We start from the raw sequence: 27,239 nt of genomic DNA, 5'->3' as shown, positions 1-27,239 counted from the left end.
CCTCCCTCTGGTGATCGAAAATGCTCTTAAACATATCTCTTGCATTTCACACACTTCTGCAATCAAGTCCCTCCCCCTCCAAAAAAAACAGAATTCCCCTCGTCCTCACAAATCACCCCGGCCAACCTCTGCATCCAGCGTGTCATTCTCTGCCACGTCCACCATCTGCAATCTGACCCCACAACCAAAATTATATTTCCCTCCCCACCCCTAGCTGACTTCCATAGGGACCTGTCTCTCCGCGACTCCCTTGCCAGCTCCACACACCCCACTAACCTCACCACCCCCGGCACCTCTCCCTGCAACCGCAGGAAGTGCTAAACCTGCCCCTACACTTACCCGCTCACCTCCATTCAAGGCTCAAAACAAACTTTTCACAACAGACAGGGGTTCACCTGCGTATCTGTCAACTTGGCCTATTGTATCTGCTGCTCCTGATGCGGCCTCCTCTACATCAGTGAGACCAAGCATAGGCTCAGAGACCATTTTGTACAGCACCTGCACTCTGTTCGCGACAAATGACACTACCTTCTGGTCACCAACCATTTCAGCTACCACTCCCACTCCCTGGGTGATGTGTCTATCGGGGCCTCCTCCAGTGTCACAAACTGGAGAAGTAACACCTCATATTCCAACTCGGGAGCCTTCAGCCCAACGGCCATAACATGGAATTCACCAGTTTTAAAATCTCCCCATCCCCAGCCTCATCCCATGTCCAACCCTCCCTCTCATCCTCGCATCCTTCGTCTGACATTACCTGGCCATCTTCTCTCCCACCTATTCACCCCACCCATCCCACTGACCAATCCCCGTCTGCACTCACCTATCACCATCCCACCTACCTTACCCTGCCCCACCCCTCCTCTCCCTATTTATTTCCCAGCTCCCTTCCCCCTCCTGCATTTCTGAAGAAGGGTCCCAACCCAAAACGTCAATGTTCCTGCTCCTCTGATGCTGCCTGGCCTGCTGTGTACCTCCAGCTCTACACTTTGCTTTCTCTGATTCCAGCGTCTGCAGTTCTTGCTATCTCTGACACAGCTGTCAAAAAGATCAGTTTCTGGGAACGTCTTCAAAAGAACAAAGTGAAAAGATTTTGGAAGGGAATTCTTAAGTTTAGAGTCTCGACAGTTGAAAGTCTGGTTGCCAATTGACAAGTGATCAATTGGGGAATGTGCAAGAAACCTGAATTACAGGGACCCAGCGTTTTCACCTGATTCTGGGTTGGAGGAGGCTATAAAGATCATTTTGAATGTTAAAACTGAAGGATTTGTTGCTTAATTTTTGAAACATGACTATAAAACGCAGGAGCAGAAATGGGCTATTGAGCCCCTCGATCTGCTCTGCTAGGAGTTTGAAACATTCCTGACCATGGTAACTTTTCAGCACAAATCCTCAGAAGCAACAAAAATCAGGCTTTCTTTGGCTCTGGTCTGTACCAATTTGGTTTGGACAAAACCTGGTTGATAGATTTCTTTGGCTTTCAGCACTTATCCATCATTGACTGGAATGAGTTCTTTTCTCTTAACAAAATTTTTGATCTGGTTCTCACCTGTACCCTTCCAACAGATTAAGGGTCCTTTAGTTAGACTGCCCTGCGCATTTTTAATCAAGTAACACTTCAAATGCTTTTGTTTCTTTGGCTGGGTGATCAGTTTCAGGTTGATGTGATTAGAAAACTCAGTGAAATAACGAAATCCCTTTTCTCCGCAGCCAACGCAATTGCCAGAGAAACCTACAAAACATTGAGGATAAATGCAGTTAACAGAATTTTAAGATTTATCCTACAACCTTAACAAATAAAATTATTGAAGCTCATTTCTCTCAGCACCCTTGCAATTGGTCACAGAAGTGGTTTTTATTCCTACTGTCTCTGGTTTTTATCTCTTCAGTCTTTACTACAGAGGTCCAGTCTTAATAATCTCCATTTATGTTGACACTATGGTCAAGAAAGCATATCAACGTCTCTGCTTCCTCAGAAGGCTAAGGAAATTTGGCATATCCTTACCAATTTGCATTGATGCACCATAGAAAGCATCCTAACTCTGTGATTCAATGTTTCCATATCCTGATGCATCACGGTGTGGTATGGAAATGGCTCTTCCCAAGATTGCAAGAAATCACAGAGAGCTGTGAACATTGTCCAGTCCATCACACAAACCAACCTTCCATCCATTGAATGCATACATACTTGGCGCTGCCTTGGGAAAGTAGCCAACATAATCAAACACCCCCTCCCACCCCAATTATATTCTCTTCCACCCTCTTCCATCGGGCAGAAGATGCAAAGGTTTGAAAACATGTGGATGCAGATTCAGGAACATCTTCTGCCCTGCTGCTATGAGTCTTTCTAACGGACCTCTCAAAAGTTAATCTTTCCCCACACCTTCTCTGTGGCTGTAATACTATATTCTGCTTTCTGTTGTTACCCTGGTGTACTTATGCAAAGGCTTGATGATATCTCCCAGCATCAGATGAAATCCACAATGGAAATAAAAGTGTGCCATCTATAACTGTCTGCTACAGGTTGGACAAAGTGCAATTCAACAGCACAATGAACATTTTCAGGATAAAGTAGATACTAGTTAAGGCACTCTGCCAGTGGACAGTGACTCTTCATGACAGTCCAAAGGGGGTCATTTCAACTTAAAGTATTTCCAACTTCTTACCTTGGCTGCCTGCAAAATGCAACCCATGTCATTGTTACATTCCAGGAAAATACCTCTTGTACATTAAAAGTTTCAGGAAAAAGTCAAAAATAATGAAATAAAGTGTCAGGTGTTTCACAAGCAGATATTGCAGTCATCCTCCTGCAAAGCTAACCGTATTAGCGGGCCCATTGCTTAGAGAGATGGCAGTTACCTGCCCAAGATTATGTTGTACAGGGAGCTGATCGAGGGAATGATGGTGGGGTTGGAGCCAGCAAAGACTCTTTGAAGAAGTCTCTCACTGTGTGTGACATTGACCACTGCCAGTGGGAAGTGCAATAAACACTAATCCCTGCTACTCTGGGAATGTTATAGAAACCTCTGCATCAGCATGAAAGAGAAGCAGAGGCAAAGGATAGATGTAACTGCCCTCAGCAACACTGAGATCTTCGTGTGAGAGAATCATGGCCGGGCCTGACTAGCCACCAATCAGCCTGCAACTGACAAGGATTATCTTCCTTCAATCTTCTGGTGGGAAAAATTGCTGAGGATGCAGGTCTTTTAACCAGACCAAGAATGCAGGGCCTACAGTTTTTCGCACAAGGTTGTAACTCATTTCCAGTCTAGACCTACTACTAGGTAACCTCCTTTCTCATACCTCTTCATCATTAATCACTACAAATATATTGTGGCACAGATTAGAGTTTTTTTTAAAAAGCTCAAGTTTTAAAGTAAAATTGTAACTGTTGAAAAATATTCTTCACATGTGAGAAGGCAGCTTTGACAGCTGTACTTAAACATTCAGCAACATGCTAAACAAAACTCTAGAATATGGAGTGTTAAATATTGATACCACTATTTTAAATAAATTAAACATGCATAAGAAAGCTCTTGTACATTTCATGCAAAGTTCGCATCTGCCAAAGGAAAAACATGACTCAGGAAAGACCATTTTGCTCGTTCAGAATGACGGTTATGTAAGGTCATAAGAGAAGCAATTTTCTGATTTCTGCTTTCGTTATTGTGACATTGTGATTGAACCATAAACCATAGAGGTTTACAGAATAGAAAGAAGTGGTATAACTTATGACTTCTGCACCAGATGTCTGCCACAATAATCCTACCTCTTTGCAAAAGCTTTGCAACTTCCCTGGTTAAAATATTTACCCACTTTTCCCGCAAATAAAGATTTTGGAATTACCTATTACATTTAGCAAATCAGTCCATGCCAATAAAAGGAGTTTTCAGTTAATCTGTCTTGTTACAGTAATTTTAAAAGTGATGACCACTCATCGCTGACTTCTTTATCTTTCGCTATATACAACATCAAAATGTTTGGTAGTAGGGCTCCGTGGAAGTATTATTATATTTTGCATCTCTCCTCAAGACCTGATCAACAGTTTGGGGTTCAGTTTCCTGGGCACAGCTTGCCCAACTGAGAGGTGGGCTGGGATGGAGGTAGGTATAGGGGACAGAGTGAGAGATCAGGGTGCTGAGGAGTGAAATGTACTTGAATGGCCAGGCAACTGGGGTGGCACAGTGATTTTGTGGTGATACAGCAGCTCAGCACTGGCTCACAGCGCTCCAGGTGCTCTAGTTTCCTCCCACAGTCCAAAGATGGGCAGGATAGGTGGATTGGCCATGTGAAATGTAGGGTTACAGGGAAAGGGTAGAGGGGTGGGTCCGAGTGGGACACTGTTTGGGTTGGGGGTAGTATGGCTCAATGGGTCGAACGACCTGTTCTACACTAGTAGGGGTCCTACGGTTCTACGAACTGAGGGAGGGGATGGTGGAGTGGGGAGCAGAATAGGGAGATTCTGGGAGGAGAGGAGCAGATCACAGGAGTTGGAGCTGTGGATCAGTGAAGGGAGTTGATTCAGTCACTGAGGATGTTGATGAGACTTGGTTGGTGGCAGAGAGAGAGTAGGGGACTTTCTTCTCTTGTTAGCACACAAACAGTATGAGAATACATTTACATATTCCATTCAACTGGTATCATCTTCCTCTAGCTTTCGAAACACCTGACGTACCTCAGAAAACGTTTAAAAGTGGGGAGGGAAATATGGCTTTCTCCCACAAGCAGATAAGCCCTACCTGCAGAAGCAGGTGGTTGAGTGCCAGTTTGAGATTTTTTTCAAAAACTTTGTTCTCATCCAATCCAAACCCATACATTTTGGGGGAATTAAAATTATTCCATAGTTTCTTCTCCCTCAGGAATTATGGCAGACCCACACGAAACATGTTTTAGGAAGTCATTCATTTAGATTAGAAGGAAGTGGAGAGACAATACAAAATAAAGAACATAATGTTAGCAGGTGCAAGAGGAGAGGGGCTATTGGTAGGTGGCAGGGAATGTTGAGAGCACATAATAAAACATACCGTATCAAAAATCAGAAGTTGCCAGAAAAGCTCCACAGGTCTGGCAGCTTCTGTGGAGAGAAACAAAGAGTTAACGTTTCGGATCGAGTGACCTTTCGTCAGAACGTACAGTTTGGTGGGCTTGATCAATACAGGCATGGAGCAAAAAACAGAAGGAGGCGATGTATAAGGCTACTTAGAGAACTGGTTCAGCCTCGCCTGGAGTATTTTGGGCATTCTTTAGAAAGAATGCGAAGAAGTTGGGGAAGGAGGAGAAACTTCAGTTACACAATAAATTGGAAATACTAGGTTTGTTCTCTTTGGACAGAAGGTTGTAAGGAGATTTGATCAAGGTATTCGCAATCTTGAGGGACGTGGGCACAGTGGACAGGGCAAAACTATTGCCATTGCTGGAAGGATTGAGAACCAGGAAGAAGACATTTCAGAAATTTGCCAAAGAAGCAAAGATGAATTGTAAAAAATCTTTACGTGGCAAGTGACTGAAATCTGCCTGTGACTGTGGTGGAGGCAAGATCAGTCAAAGAATTCAAGAGATAATCAGATTATAATCAGAAAAAAAATGTACAGAGTTATGAGGAGAAGGCAGGGCAGTGGGGCTAGGTGAATTGCTGCTTCAGATGATGGGGCAAATGGCCTCCTTTCTGTGCTGTAACTATTCTACATTATTTTCCATGCACTAATCAGATGTCTAACATTTTACAGAGTATTCTAACCTATGATATGTGTAAACTTGTTACATTTCTTTGGCTCAACTGGTAGTACTGTTGCCTCTGAATCACAAGCTTTCAGTGCCAAGTCCAGGTCTTGAAAAAAATCAGTTTATAAGAGCAAAGTATCGCAATTGTTGGAGATCAGAAATAAAAACAGTAAGTGCAGGAGAAATTCAGCAGGTTTGGCAGCACTTGTGGGCAGAGAAACAGAGTTAACATCGCCAATTAAATGACTCCTCTTCAGAACATAAACTAGCCACTGTGGTTTCCAACATTACTGTACTGACAACATTTACTGTTTAGCCTGCAAAGCTCTTTGAGGTGTCAGGCGATTGTATGAAGACTTATATGAATGCAATACCTCTTGATCTCTTCTTTTCTGTGCATCATGCCATAAAAGCTAAATCACTTTTGTCATTTGTGAGACCGTATCACATCTCCTAGATGGTATTTATTTGAATTGCTGCTTTTGTCTGTTTATCTATGCCTAACAAAGGCATTTGGCAATCATTTCTTTGATTTCCCTCACAAAGTATAATACTGGGTATTTGCTCCCTGTTTGCCCAATCTGCTAACTTGTGCGCTCTTGATTTTTTTCAAACAATTGTCTACATTAACAAACCTTCCACTTTCGTGTTATCAGCAAACCCTAAAATTATTCCTCTTGGTGAAACCCATTTGCATGTTACTGACATCACAGCTACAATAATAATGTAAATATTATGGCGATAGCCTAGTGGTATCATCGCTGGGCTATCGATCCACAGACCCACATAATTTCTGGGGAGCTCGATTCAAATCCCACCATAGCAGAAGGCAGAATTTGAATTCAATAATAAAAAAAGTTTAAAGACGATCTTAATGGTAACCTTGAATTGATTATCGGGAAAAACCCATCTGGCTCACTAATGTCCTTTAGGGAAAGAAAGTGCCATCCTTATTTGATCTGGCCTACGTGCGACTCCAGACCCTCAGCAATGTGGTAGACTCTGAACTGCAATGAGAGACGAACGCTGGCCCTGCCAGCAATGCCCTCATCCCATGAATGTATAAAAAAACTTATATTGCCCCTTTAACATAATAAAACATTGTAAGATGCCTGACAGAAATTTTTTCAAACAACATATGGCAACCAGGAGAAGCGTACAGATGACCAAAAGCTTGGCCAGAGATAGCTTTCAGTCAGTGTTTTGTTGGAAGAAATTGTGTTGGAGTGGTACTAGAGGATATTGTAAAACCTAGGGCTTTACAATCTGAAGGCACCGCCACCAATGTCAGAACAGATAGGAGTTGTTTTACATCAATGTAATTGGACAGGGTTAATCTTTTCAAGGCATTTTGAATCAATCACATAAATTAATACTAATTCATGTGATAGAAATCTGGAATAAAAGAGTCATAGAGATGTACAGCACGGAATCAGATCCTTCAGCCCAACTTGTTCATGCTGACCAGATATCCCGAATTAATCTAGTCCCGTTTTCCAGAATTTGGCCCATATCTACCTAAGCCCTTCCTATTTATATATACATCCAGATGCCTTTTAAATGTTGCAATTGTACCAGTCTCCACCACTTCCTCTGGCAGCTCATTCCATACACGCACCACCCTCTGCATGAAGAAGGTGGCCCTTGGGACCCTTTTAAATCTGTCCCTTCTCACCTTAAATCTCTGCCCTCTAGTTTTGGACTTCACAAATATCTGCAAATACTCAGCAGGCCTGTCAGTGTCCAGGGAGAGAGAAATAGAGGCAGTGTACATGACCAGTCCCGGTTCCAATGAAAGGTCATTGACCTGAAACTTTAGCTCATTGCCTTTTTTCTCTGTTGCTACATAAACTGGCAGGCCTGCAGAGGAGTTCTGGCCCTTTCCATCCAGTCAACTCAATGCAAGTAATCTGATTTTAACAAACGAAAATCATTACCTAAATATTTCCTAGCTACATTTGTGTGCAAGTAGGCAACTCCTGAGCAATCTTAAACAGAGGCTGTTGAAATATGAGTTTTAGTGGCTCAAAAAAAGCTTAATATTTCAGAGCTTCCTCAATTAGTGGAAACTTAAAACAATAATGAATTCAATTTGGAAACATGGCTGGGTTCGAGCGTAATGAAGTTCAAATTAGTTCAAGAGAGAGGATTCTTACTCCGTGTTGGTGTTTAAGCCTCCTCAATCTTTTGATCTGAACCTGCACTTGTTGAACAATCCTGGGTGTGTACATAGCTACATAGAACATAGAACATTACAGCACAGTACAGGCCCTTCGGCCCTCGATGTTGTGCCGACCTGCCATACCAATCTGAAGCCCATCTAACTTATACTATTCCATGTACGTCCATATGCTTATCCAATGACGACTTAAATGTACCTAAAGTTGCGGGCAAAGCGTTCCATACCTTTACTACTCTGAGTAAAGAAACTACCTCTGACATCTGTCCTATATCTTTCACCCCCCAATTTAAAGCTATGCCCCCTCATGCTCGTCGTCAGCATCCTAGGAAAAAGGCTCTCCCTATCCACCCTATCTAACCCTCTCATTATCTTATCTGTCTCAATTAAATCACCTCTCAATCTTCTTCTCTCTAATGAAAACAGCCTCAAGTCCCTCAGCCTTTCCTCATAAGACCTTTCCTCCATACCAGGCAACATTTTAGTAAATCTCCTCTGCACCCTTTCCAAAGCTTCCACATCCTTCTTATAATGTGGTGACCAGAATTGTACGCAATACATGAACAATCACATTAAGATAATCGGTTGGGCATTAAGCAGGCTCATTTATGCTTGCTGGAAATGTCGTACATTCAAACAGTGAGATGTGCTTTCTGCAAACAGGTATATTCAAGCTTTGCATCATTTTGAATCACATTGGAAGCTAGGAAAGATGATTGTCTCCCTGCTGCTTTCTCTCAACTTGCCAACCAATGTGCACCATTTTCTGCTGTGCTACACATTGCTGATTGTTTGAAATTCTTATATTTCTCCTGATGAATGTAAAATGAAAGGCTTCACTGATGTGTCTTTTTCGGCAAGATTCATGCTCTGTATGACCAAGCCACTCTAAGTGTTATGAACAAAGTGTAGTCAGCACTGACATCTAGGAGATATGTGCACATTACTTATAAGCTCGTATTTTAAAGATATTTATTGTTTGAGAAGAAATCATGTTGTAACATAGTAATTAGAAACTGTGCTTGTTTTTCAGGCATCGTACATTGCAAGTTTAAGCACTAGATTGTGCACAGGCCATCCGACTGTCTACAGAGAGTTGGTCCAATTGATAAATGAATGGAACCCAAAGCCATTAGGTCCAAATGAAACGTAAATTATGCCCTTCGTGCCTATTAAAGGTCCCTTTCGAAAACTCAATGAGCCTTTTTGACTTGCTTGAGTCAGGATTTTTGCTGCCTTCCCAAAAGAATTCCAACCTCAGCGAGCTGCCAACCAGCTAAATGGCCAGTGGCTCCTCCAATCCACTGGCAAAGGGAAGCTGCTGATGACACTACAACAGCATCCCTCTGAGGACAGTGTTCACAGATGGAGCTTAGTCTGAGATACGAGTTTGGGATCTAACTGAGGTAAGGCTGGCATATCCCAGCAAGGCAGAGAATGCCGGGGGGAAGGTCACGCTTTGGGATGGGGATGGGTGGCTTCCCAACCCTCAACTCCTTGTTGGGCAGTTTGAAGACTCAACAAGGCTCTCATGAGCCATAAGCTCTTCATATTTATCATTCCTGGGAAGAAAATGAAAGGGTTATTAGCATTGAAAAAGGGTGAAAGGGCAGTAAAGAGTTTTGATCACAAATTATAGTCAGCATTTATGAACATGCAATGATTTAATTGGATAATATTTTCATGTGTACAAATTTGAATATGATTCAACAATATATTATTGTGCACTAATTGATCATTGACTTCAGAAAGAAAGGAGAACATGCGCCTATCTAAATCAACGGAGCTGACAAGAATGGAGAGCATCAAGTTCCTAGGAGTGACGATAATTGACAACCAGTTCTGGGCTTTCCACCTAAATCCGATGGTCAAGAAGGTGCAACAACACCTCTTCCTTTTCAGGCAGCTCAGGGAAGTTGGCTCATCCATAAGCTCCCTCACCAACTTTTACGGATGCACCATTGAAAACATACTGTCCAAGTGCATAATGGCCTGGTACGGCAACTGCTCTGCCTAGGACTGTAAGAAGTTACAGAAGGTGGTGAGCATAGCTCAGGTAATTACAGTAGACAACCTTCCATCCATGGACTCTATTTACTTGGCTTGTTGCTGTGGAAAGGCTGCCAACATCATGGAAGACCCATCCCCCCCAGTAATGCTCTTCTACAAACCACTTCCACTGAGCAGAAGATACAGAAGCTTGAACAAATGCACCAGCAGGTTCAGAAACTGCTTCTTCGCGGCGATTGTTCGACTGATAAATGGACTCTCTAACTTCAAATAATGCTGATCTTGCTGATATTGATCCTGCCTAATGCATACCCTGTGCGATGTAACCTGTTTGCCTCTAAGTTTTTACTTCACCCTAAGATTTGTACGTCCTTGCTTACTATGATCTGCCCGTCCTGCTCGTAAACAAAGCTTTTCACTGTACTTGCACAGACAAGACAATAAATAAATCATATCAAATAACTTGGAATGTGGGAGAGAATGAATGCTATTAGAAAGTGTGCAACTGTGTGTCACCTTTTTATTGGAAATTTTACCTGTAAAAATAGTGCAAATGTGTTATTTTGTAGCAAATCAAGGAGTTATGTGCCATTTTAGATGGGTACACCTCCCACGCATACAGAATAAACACTTAGGCAAAGTTTAATTTGTTCTTTAAGGGATCAAAGGATTAAAAAAACTCTTCCCTCTCAGGACATAGAATAACCTTACCCAATAGAGCATTTCGGCCATTATCATCTGGTAAAAATCGCTTATCCACAGCACAGACTAGAAGGTGTTCAGGAAGATTGGGAGACTTGGCACCGATGAGTAGGAATCCTGATGGCACCTCGATCTGCTCATTTGACATCGAAGTAAGCCTCAAGTCCTTTCCTGCCTGACAGAAACCTAAAAACAAAGTGTTCCTATCAGTAAAAAGCAAGTATATTTTCTCTCCCAGGCTTAAAAGGAAAAAAATTACATGAAAGTAGCGGAATTTTAAATTCCTGAATTTTAACATCTATAAATTAACTGGGTTGAATCTTTCATGTGATTTGGTCCACTCAGTGTGTGACGGCAATTTCAAAGATGGACGCCTGTTTGAAAACTAAAGTTAGCCTTTCAATAATCAGCATAAATGCAAACCTATAGACAGAACAAATGGTTTATGTACAATTACAGGAAGGGTAGAAACACATAGAATCCCTACAGTGTGGAAGCAGGCCATTCAGCCCACTGAGTGCACACAGCCCTTCCAAAGACCATCCCACCCAGAGCTATCCTCCTACCCTATCCCTGTAACCCCGCACTTCCTATGGCTATCCACCCAATCTACACACCCCTGGACACTATGAATTGGTCATGCTAAATTCCCCAACGAACCTGCACATCTTTGGACTGTGGGGGAGAACTGGAGCACCGAGAGGGAACCCACGAAGATACGGGGAGAATGTGCAAACTCCACACAGTAAGTTGCTGGAGGTTAGAATCGGACTCGGGTCCCTGGTGCTGTGAGGCATTAGTCCGCACCACTGAACCACCGTGCCGCCCCATATATGGTCTTATATTCAGTACTGATTTATATCTTATTATCAATGTAAAAGTAACATTTAGTTTTTAATTAGAGTCAATCATTTTCAATTTTGTCCAAGCCCTTTTCTGCATTGTGAATGTATTATTTGTTTACAGCACAGCCAGTTGTTGTTGTTATGATATTTCATTCAGCGATAATGCCGAGTTTGACAATGAAAAATTATAGTAAGATATGACATGATTATGCAGCTTTAGTGCATCCTGATCATTCTTTGGAACTGTCGGCCTCAATCTGAACATTCGAAACAGTATCGAGAGTAGCTTTTGTTTCGTAAGATAATGTTACTGAAGAGTTTAATGTCTATGTTATACTGGCTCCACCCATTCTCTAGATGTCATACAGTCTGTTGGTGAAGGCAAGGATTTCTACTCCTTAGGTCCTTAAGTTCCTAATAATGATATCTGACCAAATACAGTTTTACATATTGCTATCACTCAATAAACCAGCTCATTATCTAAGAGCAGTGTATCTTCTGTAGATGTTCGACAGTGATATATCCTCTGCCGTTAATCATGAGATAGATGCAAGTCAAAACAAAAACAATGGAGCATTGGTGGCAGTGAACTATCGCAAACAACCCTCAGCCAGTACCACATGCTGATAGGGTTGTAAAATACCACAAGGTACTGAGAAGTGGTCACTGAGGAAAGTATCTGCTTTCAGCCAATCAGCGCTTCCAATAAGGTCAAGTGACCTTATAGGCAACACTGTACAGAGAAAATAATGGAGATGCTGAACTTGTTTTTATTAATGTGGTGAAAGGTAAATAAAATCAGGGAAAATTTCAATTATTTTCTGCAGGGAAGAAAGGGAATAGCCAATGGTAAGTGTCTACTGGATCAGTTTCCTCCCAGTCGTGTACTGAGAGGCTGGCCTCCCCATTCTCTGCAGATGGATACGATACATAAAGCAAAGAGAAAAAGATAATTGATAGGATGGTGACCTGAAATGCCTTATTCTAAAAAAAAGTTTAATATTTATTGTTGCTTGTGGTTTATTCTGTGTGGCAATTATTTATTATTTGTGGCAATTCTGTTATACGGTTAGCCATTTTAGCCATTGGCATTCACATTATTATTATTAACATTAACATTATTCAGTATTATTTTAACTGGAAATGACAGCATAAGCAACATAACTAATGCCATTACTAAGTGTGGAGCTGGATGAACACAGCAGGCCAAGGAGCATCTCAGGAGCACAAAAGCTGATGTTTCGGGCCTAGACCCTTCATCATCCCCCTCTCTGATGAAGGGTCTAGGCCCAAAACATCAGCTTTTGTGCTCCTGAGATGCTGCTTGTCCTGCTGTGTTCATCCAGCTACACACTTTGTTATCTTGGATTCTCCAGAATCTGCAGTTCCCATTATCACTAATGCCATTACTCTTTAGTTTTCCAGTTTACGAACAGGAATAAATTTTGGATTTTGGCTGAAAGGCTATGAAGTGGAAATGTTCATCATACAATAAATGCACGCTGCAACTTGGAAGGCATTTGTTTTATCAATAGAGATAGAGACAAAGAGGTAGCTCAGTTCCATTATGTAAAAATATATTTAAGAAAAAAAATACACAAAAACTGTTGGAATTCAGATGCTGATTTTAGATTGTAGAGGTAAAATAATTCACAGCAAAAGCGGTAAAATCTAAAAACTAAAACAAACAAAACTCAGACTCTGTCACAGCTCTCTTCTTGTTAGGCAGCAATTTCATCCTCACTGAACAATTTCCCCTTCAATCCTTTTCACTTCTGCCAACTCAAAGGAGTGACTATGGGCACCCACATGGGTCCCAGTTTTACCTGCCCCTTTATGGGGTATGTGAAACCCTGCTTGTTCCAGTCCTACTTCGGCCCCTCCCACAACTAAGTTCTCAGTATATCAACGACTGGATTCCATCCCATTCTCCCAATTCCTTCACCTACATCGCATCTGTTCGAGTGATGCCACCTTCCGAAACAGCGTTGCTGATATGGCTTCCTTCTTCCATGGCCGTGGTTTCTCACCCACTGTGATTGACAGGGGCCTTAACCACACCTGACCCATGCTTCCGCCCTTGCACCTTCTGATCACTCACAACAGTATGATCGGGCCCCCTTTAGCCTCACTTTGCATCCCACCAGCATCCGCATTCAAAGGATCAATCTCCGCCATTTCAGACAACTCCAACGAACACCAATGCCAAACACGTCTTACTCTCACTCCCCCTGTCTGCAATTCACAGGGATCACTCCCTCCGGGACACCCTTGCCCATTCATCGACCACCAATGCCACCCCGTCTTCCTACACGGCACCTTCCACACATAATTGCAGAAGGTGTAACACCTGCTCCTTCACTTCCTCCCTGCCGACCATCCAAGGGCCTGAACAGTCTTTCCAAGTGAAGCAGCATTTCACCTGTACCTTCTCCAACCTGGTGTATTGTATTCACTGCACCCAATCTGCATTGGAGAAACCAAACACAGACTTGGGTGACTGCTTCACAGAACACCTACGATCAGTGCGCAAGCAGGACATGGACCTTCCCCTAACCAGTCATTTTAACACAATATGCTCACATATCTGTCTTCGGCATGCTGCAGTCTCCCAGTCAACCACAGCACAAACTGGAGAAAAAACATCTCACCTTCAGATTAGACACTTTACAACCTTCTGGACTTAACGTTGAGTTCAACACCTTCAAGTTGCAAACTATTTCTCCCGTTTCTTTTAGCATCACTTATTACATTCGCTGTCACCATGTCATCACTCCCCTCTTCTCTTCTCTTTCACGTATGGTAGTTAGAAACACCATTGTTTTGCCATTCTCACATTCCAATCACTTAACCTGAACTATCAACATCTTTTCTCCACCAGCACTGCCCCCCAGCTATGGCATAAATGTTCACTCAGCCCTTGTAACAGCTCAGATTCCACCTTGTTCACAAATATTTCAGAACTTCCCAACCAAGGGAATCGGTAGAGCTTAGTTTAGTTGGACATAAATATTTTATATTTGAGGCCAGTTGCTCTTGGTAAAATCAACTTCCATTAAAAATCAGCACCCTTTGAAGGAAAGCTTTCCCTACTTACCATCAGTAGTACAACATCCCTCAGGGGGAGGCTTCATCTGATATGGAATGAGAGGGCTACTGGACTCTGACCCATCATCCTCCTCCTCCTCCTCAGTTCCCGGTCGTTTACAAGCTGTGTTAGGTAGAAGCCCATCAATATTACAAAGGCATTGAATTCCATGCTAGCTCCCAAAATCTTCACCATCTAATTGAACAACATTTTACACACTGGTTGAATCCTTAACAACAAACCATAAATAATGGGGTAAATTTTCATTAAATGCCATTTGTATCAGAAGGCATTGAGAACTACACTTTAATCTTATTAGAGAAGGAAGAATTAATACATGTGCCCATAAAGATCTATGCCAAAAAAAGGGAAAGTGATGTTCCTGTGATCTATTCACGTTGGGAAAACCAACAGGAGCAGGCAGAAATGGTGAGCGCAATGCAAGCTAGCCCTGAATCATCAGTGACAAGAAGAGGTTGCAACTTTTAATTTTGGTCCACCCCTGAAAGTTTCCACTTCAATCAGCCAGAACATACCATCCCCCTCCCCCGGGACAGAGAAGCAAGCCAACTGCAGGCTGCTCTTGAGATTTCCAAATTGTCCAAACCGGAAATAAAGGCAATCCCGGAACCACACAGATGCGGGAGGTCGGAGGTTTGCTGCTTCTGTTTAATACACACAGTCGGAGAGGCTCAGGAAAATCAGACTTATTATGATATCATTAAGCTTCAGACAAGTTCACTTTGCTTTTTCACTGAATGTAATATTTAAGGCAATGCTTTAACCACAGATACTTCACTCCAGGTTACGCAGGTGAACATCAATTTGAATGAGAAATGCTAGTCCTGGCTCAATGTTGACAGAAAATCCAGCAGACAAAAAGGATGCACTCTTCAGGAGCAAAGCAGTTATCTGTATCTGCCAAGACACCAACTCACAAAGTACAATCTAAGCATACAAAAAATTTAAAGCAGATATCCTCATGTGCAATTGCATCAAACAACAAGGAACAATACTGCACAGGAACAGGCCTTTCAGCCCTCCAAGCCTGCATTGGCACATTTTGCCGTTCCATATTAAAACTGTCATTTACAGGATCCATATCTGTCTATTCCCATCCTATTCATGCATTCATCCAGGTGCTTCTTAAAAGCTGCTATTGTGTCTGCTTCCACCAACTCCTCTGGCAGCACTTTCCAGGCCCTCACCACCCTTTGTGTGAAAAACCTGCCTCACACATCTCTTTTAACCTTCCCGCCTTGCACCTTGAACCTGTGTCCCCGAGTAATTGAATCTCCAGCCTGGGAAAAAGCTTCATACTTTCCACTCTATCCATACCATTCACAATCTTACAAATTTCTATCAGGTCACCTCTCAACCTCCTGCATTCCAGTGAAAACAATCCCAGTCTTTCCAACCTTTCCTCATATATAAAATCCCGCATATCAGGCAATATCCTGGTAAATCTTTTCAGTATCCACTTCCTTCTGGTCGTGTGGTGATCAGAACTGTACGCAATATTCCAATTGTGGCCTAACTGAAGCTGTATAAAGCTGCAGTGTAACTTGTCTATCCTTCTACTCATTGCTCTTTCCAATGAAGGCAAGAATGCCAGAAACCTTTTTTACTACCTTATCTACCTGCGCTGCCACCTTCAGTGATCTACAGACCTGGACACCCAGCTCCCTCTGCATATCAATACTTTTAAGGGATCTGCCATTCGCTGCATAATTTCCAACTGTACTTGACCTTCGAAATGCATCACCTCACATTTGTCTGGATTAAACTCCATCTGCCATTTTTTCTGCCCATTCCTCCAACTGATCTACATCCTGCTGTCTCCTACGACAATCCCCATTACTGTCTGCAACTTCACCAATCTTTGTATCGTCCGCAAGCTTACTAATTAGACCTTCAAATCATTTATGTAGATCACAAACAGCACAGGTCCCAGCATTGATCCCTGTGGAACACCACTAGTCACAGCCCTCCATTTCAAAAAGTATCCTTCCACCACCACTATCTGTCTTTTATGACTATGCCAGTTTTTTATGCCCCTTGCCAGCACATTCCTGATACCGTGTGACCTCACCTTCTGTACCAGTCTGCCATCTAACCTTGTTACATGACTGAAAACTGAATTTACCTCAGTACACCTGAGTATTCACAGGGGGCTGAGAAAAGCCTTCAGGGCTCCTGTGGACATCATCTCAACATTCTTGAATTTTTTTAATATGCTTATATACTTTGCAATGGCAGCCTCTAGCTGGTCATTTAAGGAATGCTGGCATGACTGCAGATAAACAGCGCTGTTATCCTGAGCACGGTAGGCCATCTGCCAACTGCATTTGCAGCAGTTCAACTTGGGAAGTTTACTCAAGAAGCTGTTAGACAACCCTGGTTGTATATGCCAAGACCAAACACTTTCTTCCAGTACAGAGCCTATGAAGAAAAGTCTTTACCAATATGGCATGTATCTGGCACAGAATATGCACACACACTTACACGCCACTTACCATAGTGAATGCTCTGTCCCTTATTTGACAGCAAATTTCTTGCCTTTTAAACCTAGCTTGACAAAGACGGGAGAAATCTACCAATCTTTGCTCAAGATAGTTAAGCTGAAAGATTTTAGAAGTCGTCATATACACCATCTAAGAGCGTACTGACCAAAGCCAACTATCAATTATGACGTTAGACAAGCACCAGCAATGACAACCAAACTGGTCAGAAAATTGAATACTTGGCTGAAGAACCTTTCAGACTGATAAAATTTGTAACAGTGTAGGGCATTGTAAAGTTAATTTGAAGGCACCAGCATGCACGCTATCCCCTGAGAAATGGAAACCAATTATCCTTTGTTTCTGATATAGAACATGCACGACATGAATGATTGCATTTCAACTTTAAAAATATTTTGGTTAAGGCTGAGCAAAAAAATGGAAGATAGCCTTACCTTCTAAGTTTGAAATCAATTGATGCTCAGCCTCTAGATATAACTGTGAAAACACAGGCCTGGGAACCAAGTTGTTTGATCGCAGGGAGGCTTCAATCGAGTTATGCAGGACCTCTTCAAAACGTGTCGTCTTCAGTTGCCCAGCATATGAGTTTCCCATCTTTATAAAAACAGAATCAACTAAAATCTCAGAAGCATCTTACGAAACAAACTGAACACAGGCAGGAGTATGTGTCTCTGAACTAATTTGAGCTATTTGCAGAGACATTAAAATTTTCCTTCTGCATTTTCTGAAACATGGTCAGTAAATCAGGACACCAAGAGCTCCCTGCTAGTAAATTACAGGAAACCATGTCCTCACAGCCCAGAGCAAAGGGACTGCAGAATTTAACACCCTTTTTATGGAAGTTATTGACGTCTAATGTTACAGCTTAATGAGGCGTGTTCGCATTTAAAGTAGCAATAAAGCCTGTCTACAATACTACCTTATAGCCCCATGTAAGAGGCAACAACAAATATTCAAATATAACTATCTGTGAAGCTGACAGTATGTTTGTTTTGCCACATGGTTAGTCTAGACTGGGGCTGGAAACTTTACATATAGTTTGCAGTCTATGGCAGATTACTTGTGTTACTTATTCTCAGATCTTTCGCTGTAACCAATTTATGTCGAAGATGCAAGATGTTAATTGGTTCGAATTTAAAAATCTTAATGAAATATCTACAGCTTGATTAACTGTTGATTTGTAGTTGCAATCCTTTAACAAGTACTGCAAAAAATAGTGTCAGAAGTGATCTCTCATAAGAACAGGCTTCGTGAAGAGGCGATATCATAAAACAGTGACACAAAATAGCTTTACTGAAAGACACAATTTGAGTGTTCCTAGATGACTATCTGCCTTCCTCTTTTCCCTCGGTGACTGTTCTTTCTATTGTCCCATAAAATCATAAAATTAAAAGCAGATCACCCTTGGAAGTAATCACAGACATGCTAATTGAGGGTTATCATGTCCTGCTCGTACGATTGGATTAAATTAGTGGACAATTACTGACAGGTTATAGTAATGTCCATTTTTACCCAGATCATTCATTCAGCTACAAATGTAGATAACAGGAAGAAAATGGATGACTATTCAGAATTTTCAATAAAACTGGGAGAAATATTTAAAAGCCTTTTGAGGAGTGAAGTCCAATAAATAATACAACTTGTGATGACAATGGTCAGAGATGTAAAAGGGATTTCGGTGTTTCACAGGACATCTTATCCATCAACTGATGCAGATAAGAAATATCAACTTCGAGTGAGATTTTCCTGAGGCATTTTCCTTTCCCAACAATCTCTACTGTAATGAAATTACACCCATAAAAGTGAATTTGCGTCAAACAACAATCAGCCTGGATAGGGATCCCAGAGCATACTGGGAGAGAGCACCAGCTCTTTTAGCAGCAATGGGATGCACCTGACCCAGCAATACTCCAGCATGGAAACTATTCCGAAAGTAGCAACAATTTTGACTGGCTGTGGGCAACTCCCTGCAGTGATAATAAATTTTAAAGTTAGCCAAGAAATTGCAGAATGAAAACAGAGCTTTAGGAAACAGTTCTTAGAGATTGAGATATGTTCATACCCAAAGACGATTTCCACAAAATTACTTACAAGACGAGCAGGGCACTGGTCAAGGTCTACTTTTTCTGCAGCCTCCAACCACAAAGTGAGTTTTATTCTAAGTTTTTAAAATGATTGGGAAGCTAAGCCTCGAAATCACACTAACACAGTCTCAAACTCAATAAAAACTGAAAGAACTGCGGATGCTGGAAATCGGAAACAAGAACAGAAATTGCTGGAAAAGCTCAGTGGTTCTGGCAGCACCTGTAGATGGGAAATCAGGAGTTAACGTTTCCGGTCCAGTGGCCCTTCCTCAGAACCTGGGAAAGGGTCACAGGACCCGCAACATGAACTCTGATTTCTCTCTAAAGATGCTGCCAGACCTGCTGAGCTTTTCCAGCAATTTCTGTTTTTGTTGCAATCTTCGACTCTCTACACTTGTTTAAGTGTTACATTCATGGGCAAGTAAACACAAAATGCTCCACACATCAGAGAACATACCAGTTCTCACAATGAAAAGTACTCCCCTGTGAAAAGTACTGAACATATTGAAGTCTTTAATTGTTTTCAGCACCAACTGATGTAAATGCCCTCAGCACTTTAGATTTCCTTGCTTGTCATTTCGCTAATACAATAATGTAGACACTAAATTATACTTAAACACTGTACACGTTGGCCGGTAATAAAGAACAAAGAAACCTACAGCACAGGAACAGGCCCTTCGGCCCTCCAAGCCTGCGCCGATCATGATCCTCTGTCTAACCTGTCATCTATTTTCTAACGGTCTGTGTCCATGTAATGTATGTTTAATGGCAAAACAAGGTGATCATCAACAACTTGAAAAAGCTGTGCTGAGTAATCTGGTGAAGGCTGTGGTAAGATGCTTAATTTCCCTTGCCATGAATTAGTTATAGTCTGATTTGACAGAGATTCCCAGTGTCATGTTCCCAATGTGGATCGAGCCAGCCATAACACAGTGTGGAGTGGAGGAGCAGGCCAGGCAGCATCAGGGGAGCAGGAATGTTGATGTTTCGGGCCAGGGCCTTTCTTCAGAGATGGGGGAGGGGGAAGGGAGCTCAGAAACAAATAGAGAGAAGAAAGGTTGGGCTGGGGAAGGGAGGTAGGATGGTGATAGGTGAGTGCAGGTGGGCAGTGGTGGGAATTGGACAGTGGGATTGGGGTACAGATAGGTGGGAGAGAAGATGGACAAGTTGTGTCAGGTCAAGGGGCCCGGATTGAGAGTGAGGGTTGGTCATGGATGAGGCGATTTTGAAGCTGGCAAAGTCCACTTTTAGGCCATTGGGCTGTAGGCTCCTGAGGCAGAATATGAGGTGCTGCTCCTCCAGTTTGTGGGTGGCGTCACTGTGACACTGGAGGAGGCTCAGGATGGTCATATCACATGGGAGTGGGAGGGGGAGTTGAAATGGTTCGCAACTGGAAGGTGTTGTGGTTTGTCGTGAACAGAGCGCAGGTGCTCTAGAAAACTGTCTCCGAGCCTCCGCTCGGTCTCATCGATGTAGAGGAGGCCACATCAGGAGCAATGGGTGCAACAGACCACATTGATGGATGTGCAGGTGGAAGGTTTGTTTTGTGCCTTGAATGGAGGTGAGGGGGGAGGTGTATGGGCAGATGAAGCTCTTCCTGCGGGTGCAGGGAAAGGTGCCGGGGCTGGTGGGGTGAGTGGGGAGTGTGGAGCAGGTGAGGGAGTCGCGGAGAGAGAGGTCCCTACAGCCCAATGGCCTAACGTGGATTTTGCCAGTTATAAAAAATGGACATCCAATCGCTATGCACTTGCATTCCCCATGCAGATGGCCTAAAAACCCTGCGCTTCTTCCTCTCCCACAGGCCCAACCAGTCCCCCTCCACGCACTCCCTCACCTGCTTAAATGTCCCAAGACACTTCATAGAGGCATTACCCCATAGAAGGCAATGTCGGGTCAATGGCCAAAGCTTTAGTCAATGAGGGAGGTTTTGAGAAGACTGCTGAAAACTGGGAGAAGTAGGAAGTGTTTAGGCAAAGGATCCAAGACTGTAGGGTCCAATCAGCTGAAGGCACAGTCATCAGCAGAGCAGTAATGAAAACAGAAGATGCTCAATAGGTCATTGTAAGAAGAATGCAGAGATTTAGGAGGGAGGTAAGGTTGGACAAAGTTACAGAGATTGACAGGCTTGAGGCCATAGAAAACTTTGAAAACAACCATGAGAATTTTAAAGATCAAGGCATTGCAAGCACAAGGGTGATAAGTAATCAGGGCTTAGTGTAAGGCCACAGACAGAAAAGCTTAAGATGACGTCAAGTTTACAGGTGGTAAACAGTGGGAAGTAGCCAGGAGTGCACTGGAAAAGTCAAGCCTAGTGGTGTAAAAGGCTTGGAGGAGGGCTATATCAATGGATAAGCTAAGATAGGGAAAAGGTTTGAGGATGACATGGAGGTCATAATAGGTGGTCTAACTCATAGTGCAGATGTGTCGCCAAAATATCTTCTCTGGAATAAAACGCCTCAGAAGTTGCAAACTCAACTTTAGCCAGTTAGCAGAGAGAAGGACAGAATTCATAACAGTAACAGAAGACAATGGCTGTGGTCTTCCCAATAAATTTGGAGGAAAACTGTGATTGTTAAGTATTGGGCATTAGATAAGTAGCCTGATAATTTAGCACAGTGAAGTCAAGAGGAATAGTATTGTACTGGAGTTTAGCATTGTCAGTATGGAAATGCAGCGTACACTAACAATTAATGCAGTTAAAGCAAATAGGGAGCAAATTAAATTTTGGGACATAGAGTTAAAAGAGGAGCTGAGCAAACTTTAAATAAATTAATTATTTTTAAAATCCAATTTTTAAATTCCAGCAATCATACCTAATGCAGAAAGTTATCAAAGTTCCACTCTGTTTCAGGGGCATATCCAATGTTCAGTCAGCTATTCACTGTTAAAAACCCAGTTACACTTCTCAACAAGGGTCAACTTTTCATGGGATTTCCAACACAACATGAGAGCAGAGGAAAAGGAACTCTTATCCAATCAACTGATGTTGCTGACTGCTAGTTGTGAGTGGTGAGCTCTGCGACAGAGCCTAGGACACAGCGGTGAAGAATAGGCTGCATCTTCAAGGTACCTGAAGTTCTGAGGAAGGGTCAATGGGCCTGAAACATTAATTCTGATTTCTCTCTACAAATGCTGCCAGAACTGCTGAGTTTTTCCAGCAATTTCTGCTTTTTTTAAAATTGGTTGGGAGGATGTGGGCACAGCTGGTCAGGCCAGCATTTATTGCCCATCCCTTGTTGCTCTCGAGAAGATGGGTGATGGGCTGCCTTCTTCAACCGCTGCCATTCTTTTAGTATAGGTGCAACCACAACACTCTAACGGAGCTTCAGGATTTTGACCCAGTGACATTGAAAGAATACTGATATATGATCAAATCAGGATGGTGAATGACTTGGAAGTTAACTTTCTGTGGTGGTGTTCCAATGTATCTTCTGCTATTGTCTTTCCAGATAGCAGTGGTCATGAATTTGGAAGGTGCTGTCTAAGAATGCTTGGTAAATTTCTGCAGTGTTTCTTGTAGGTGGCGCACACTGCCGTTACTGAGTATCAGTGTTGGAGAGGGTCAACATTTGTCGTGACAATCAAATGAGCTATTTTGTCCTGGTTAGAGTCAAGCTTCTTGAGCATCTTTGAACAGTGAGGTGGTGTTTAATTCACTGCAAGACTCCTTCCTTATTACCCTGCTCTTGTAACTACTATATTTATATGGCTGGTACAGTTCAGTTTCTGATCATTGGTAAGCCCCAGGATGTTTCAGTGATGGTAATGCCATTGAATGTCAAGGGGCAGCAGCTAATTTATCTCTTGGAGATGGCCATTACCTCACAACTTTTATTAAAACTTCATAAACATATGAATAGTTTGTCTCTGTTTGTATCTTTGTCATGTTCCAAACGTGTTCGTCCACATATAGCTCCTTATTTTGAATGTTGACTTCTGTCTTCCCTCAAAAATTGTCTGCTGTTCTTTCTCTTCTTTGAATTGTAAGTACAGGGTACAAGTCTTTGTCTGATTGAATGATGAGGTTAATTGAAGTGTTTAAAAATCATGAATACCCCTGATTATTTTTCATCCCATTTGTAATCAAGGATTTATCTAGTTCTGTCTTAAAAACATTTAGAGACTGTGCATTTTGATGAAAGGAGGGCCTTTTAGGGAAGGGAATTCAAAAGCCTCTCAACCCCCTGAAGAAAATTATCTTCTTCATCTCTGACTTAATTTGGTGACGCTCCATTTTTCACCCTATGACCTCCACGTGTACATTCCCCCACAAGAGGAAACGTCCTTTACACATCCACCAGATCAAGTTCATTCAGGATCTTATATCTTTGAGTTAGGTCATCTCTGATTGATGGAATCCCTACAGTGAGGATGCAGGCCATTCAGTCCATGCTAACCCTTCAAACAGGATCACATCCAAACACACCCCATGTTTCCCATGGCTAATCCACCTAGCCTGCACATTCCTGGACACAATGGCCAATCTAGCATGGCCAATCCACCTATTCTGTACATGCCGAAGTACCCTGAGGGATCCCACACAGACATGTTGAGAACGTGCAAACTACACGTAGACAGTCACCTGAGGCCAGAATCGAACCTGGGTCCCTGATGCTGGGTCCAACTATGCTTCCCAATCTTTGAAACTCCAGAGGATACTGGCCAAGCCTATCTAGCCTTCCCATCAAAGGCAATCCACTCATTCTGGGTATTAGTCTGCTGCACCTTCTCTGAGCTGCTTCTGACCTTCCAGAAGTATGATGATTAGTACTGTATTCAATATCCAGATGCAGTCTCACTGATACCCTGTATAACTGCAGTATAACTTCTCTACTCTTGCATTCAGTTCCCTTCACAATAAAATATATCATTCCATTAGCTTTCCTCTTTTAAGTAACTTCTTTGTCAGCAAAATTCAGTGTTTGCAAAGAACAAAGAAAATCACTGCACAGGAACAGGCCCTTTGGCCCTCCGAGCCTGCACCGATCCAGATCCTCTGTCTAACCTGTCACCTATTTTCCAAGGATCTGTATCCCTCTGCTCCCAGCCCATTCATCTATCTCTCTAGCTATATCTTAAATGACTCTATCGTGCCCGCCTCTACCACCTCCACTGGCAATGTTTTCCAGGCACCCACCACCTTCTGCGTAAAGAACTTTCCACGCATATCTCCCTTAAACCATTTCCCTCTCACCTTGAAATCGTGACCCCTAGTAATTGTGTCCCTGACTCTGGGAAAAAGCTTCTTGCTATCCACCTTGTCTATACCTCTCATGATTTTGTAGACCTCAATCAGGCCCCGCCTCAATCTCCGTCTTTCTAATGAAAATATTCCTAATCTACTCAACCTCTCTTCATAGCTAGCACCCTCCATACCAGGCAACATCCTGGTGAACCTCCTTTGCATCCTCTCCAAAGCGTCCACATCCTTTTGGTAATGTGGTGACCTGAACTGTACACAGTACTCTAAATGGGGCCGAACCATAGTCTTACACAACTGTAACATGACCTGCCAACTCTTGTACTCAATACCCCGCCCGATGAAGGAAAGCATGCAGTATGCCTTCTTGACCACTCTATCGACCTGTGTTATCACCTTCAGGGTATAATGGACCTGAACACCCAGATCTCTCTGTGCATCAATTTTCCCCAGGGCTTTTCCATTTACTATATAGTTTGCTCTTGAATTGGATCTTCCAAAATGCATCACCTCGCATTTGCCCAGAAAAGAACTCCATCTGACAGTTCTCTACCTAACTCTCCAATCTATCTACATTCTGCTGCGTTCTCTGACAGTCTCCTTTACTATCTGCTACTCCACCAATCTTGGTGTCATTTTGGTCACTCCTTTTAGTCCTCTTAATTCCTCATTTCAGATTGGTCCTACTTTCCTGATATTCCAGAGCTTCGTCGGTTTTCAGTTGCCTAGACCTTATGTATGCTTCCTTTTTCCTCTTTGCTAGTCTCACAATTTCACCTGTCATCCATGATTCCCTAATCCTGCCCTTTCTATCCCTCATTTTCATAGGGACATGTCTGTCCTGCACTCTAATCAACCTCTCTTTCCAAACCTCCCACATATCAAATGTGGATTTACCCTCAAACAGCTGTTCCCAATCCATATTCCCCATCTCCTGCTGAATTTTGCTATAGTTGGCCTTCCCCCATATTAGCACTCTTCCTTTAGGGCCACCCTTGTCTTTGTCCATCAGTATTCTAAAACTTAAGGAATTGTGATCACTATTCCCAAAGTAATCCCCTACTGAAACTTCAACCACCCGGCCAGGCTCATTCCCCATCAGCCATGACCCTGAGCTCCCACACTGAGCAAGAGGAGCAATAACATGGGTCTGGGATCTCCTGCCATTTTTACACTTAAACTTAACTTAGCCCTATTATAATATAATTTACCATTATCACCCCTCTGAATCTGACTGCTTTCTCACAATTGTGCACAAGCACAGATTGCGGCAGAAATCTTGGAAGATGCAGCCTGTTCCGCAGTTCTGTAGCAGGGTCATTGGACCCAAAACGTTAACTCTGAATTCTCACTGCAGATGCTGCTATACCTGCTGAGTTTTTGCAGCAATTTCTGTTTTCATTTCTGATTTCCACCAACCTCAGTTCTTTTGGATTTTTAATAAAGAAAAGTTATTTTTGTTCCTACAAAGTAGTCAAGTTTGTGTAACACGCTTCCAACCAACGCGCCATATTTTATCTATATGATGCAAAACTGTTGGAAAACAATTTTGTTAAATTGGAATTAGTAAATTTAAAAAATTCCCTCGTTGATGCATTATGAAATTCTGCGGCTGAAATCCTTTTAAGACTACATGAGGGTTAGCTGTGGAATGCAACTGATGAGAGATGCATGATGTAGATTATTAAGTTAGATTAATAATCATAGCATTTCTACTTAAATCCTCCTAGGACTTGGGAATAAACTTTATTATCTTAAATTCTTGGAGATTTGGTCTTCCCTCAGGAGAATAAATATGCTGGGGACAATCCAGATTATAGATGGTCCTTTTTGCGAAGTGCTGGTAAATAACTATGATCATTTATACGGGACATAGTTATGACCTTTCACCTCCATAACTTTCAATGTGGTCTTTTTTTTTCATAATTTAACCTCATTTATCTTTCAATATTATGTAGCAGTCTTCTGTTAAACAGTTTATTCTACCCACTTATTTCTCCTCTCATCGAAATGTCTGTTTTTGTTTTCTTTGCATTTTCCTATTCCTAAAATATCTGCGAATTTTACAGTTTTTAGTGCTAATAACCTGTTTCAGTATGCTTTTATTTTGGTACACATCAGAGTTTCCTGCAAATTTGAAAAGTAAAGCGGGGAAAATAGATATTGCATAAGAAATCAACGTTGGTGTTTTATACTTCCAACAGCGGTTACTGCAGACATGCAATATCAAGCTGCTCTTGCTCACGAATACGCCAGGATCATTAATTGATCGGTTTAAAAATAGGGGGTTCGTTAGCTCAGTTGCGTGGATGGCTGGTCCACAATGCAGAGTGATGCCAAATTGTGGGTTTAATTCCTGCACTAGCTCAGCTCACCAAGAAGCACTCTCCTTCTCAGCATCTTCCCTTACCTGAGGCAAGCTGTGCAGATCCTAATGTTAAACCACTACCAGTGCACTCTTTCTCTACAGAGTGAACAGCCCTATGGTCCAGTAGGAATGACAACTTTACCTTTCAAAAATAGTACTAATGAATCATCCTCCCTTTCCTCCTCTCTGAAAAAACTCCATGCAGTAAGACAGCAATTTGCAATGGTATATTACAATCCTAAAACTTGCTAAAGTGCTTCTTTGGAGCTGAATCAAACAAAATAAAACTACACCGGGTCCAAGGAAGGGCTATTAGGGCAGGTTAGTTCGAGACACATTTTCAGAAGTCTCTTAAATGAGGAAAACACAGTGGAGAGATTTGGAAAAAGAGTTCCAGATCTTGAGAAAAATGATTTTAGGATGACTAGAGCCAAACAACATAATGTCCTTCATATGGATCTGGGAACTGTGTGAATACAGCAAATAGTTGTTGGTCTCCATTATGGATCAGATCAATGAA

General features: G+C 42.3%; 1 protein-coding gene across 1 annotated transcript in view; it reads right to left on the bottom strand.

Annotated features, from left to right (window-relative positions):
* The window catches only part of greb1 (growth regulating estrogen receptor binding 1), a 285,761-nt gene that overhangs the window by 126,665 nt on the left and 131,857 nt on the right, over positions 1-27,239 (bottom strand). The window contains exons 4-7 of the mRNA XM_048531862.2: positions 17,502-17,661; positions 14,555-14,668; positions 10,622-10,798; positions 1,550-1,732 (exon numbers count right to left, since the gene is read on the bottom strand). Of these exons, the coding sequence (XP_048387819.1) occupies positions 1,550-1,732; positions 10,622-10,798; positions 14,555-14,668; positions 17,502-17,661 (634 nt within the window). The remainder of the gene's footprint in view (positions 1-1,549; positions 1,733-10,621; positions 10,799-14,554; positions 14,669-17,501; positions 17,662-27,239) is intronic.

This window comes from Stegostoma tigrinum, chromosome 4, assembly GCF_030684315.1.
Source record: "Stegostoma tigrinum isolate sSteTig4 chromosome 4, sSteTig4.hap1, whole genome shotgun sequence".
Lineage (NCBI taxonomy): Eukaryota > Metazoa > Chordata > Chondrichthyes > Orectolobiformes > Stegostomatidae > Stegostoma > Stegostoma tigrinum.
This window is presented reverse-complemented; position numbering and strand designations above follow the sequence as displayed.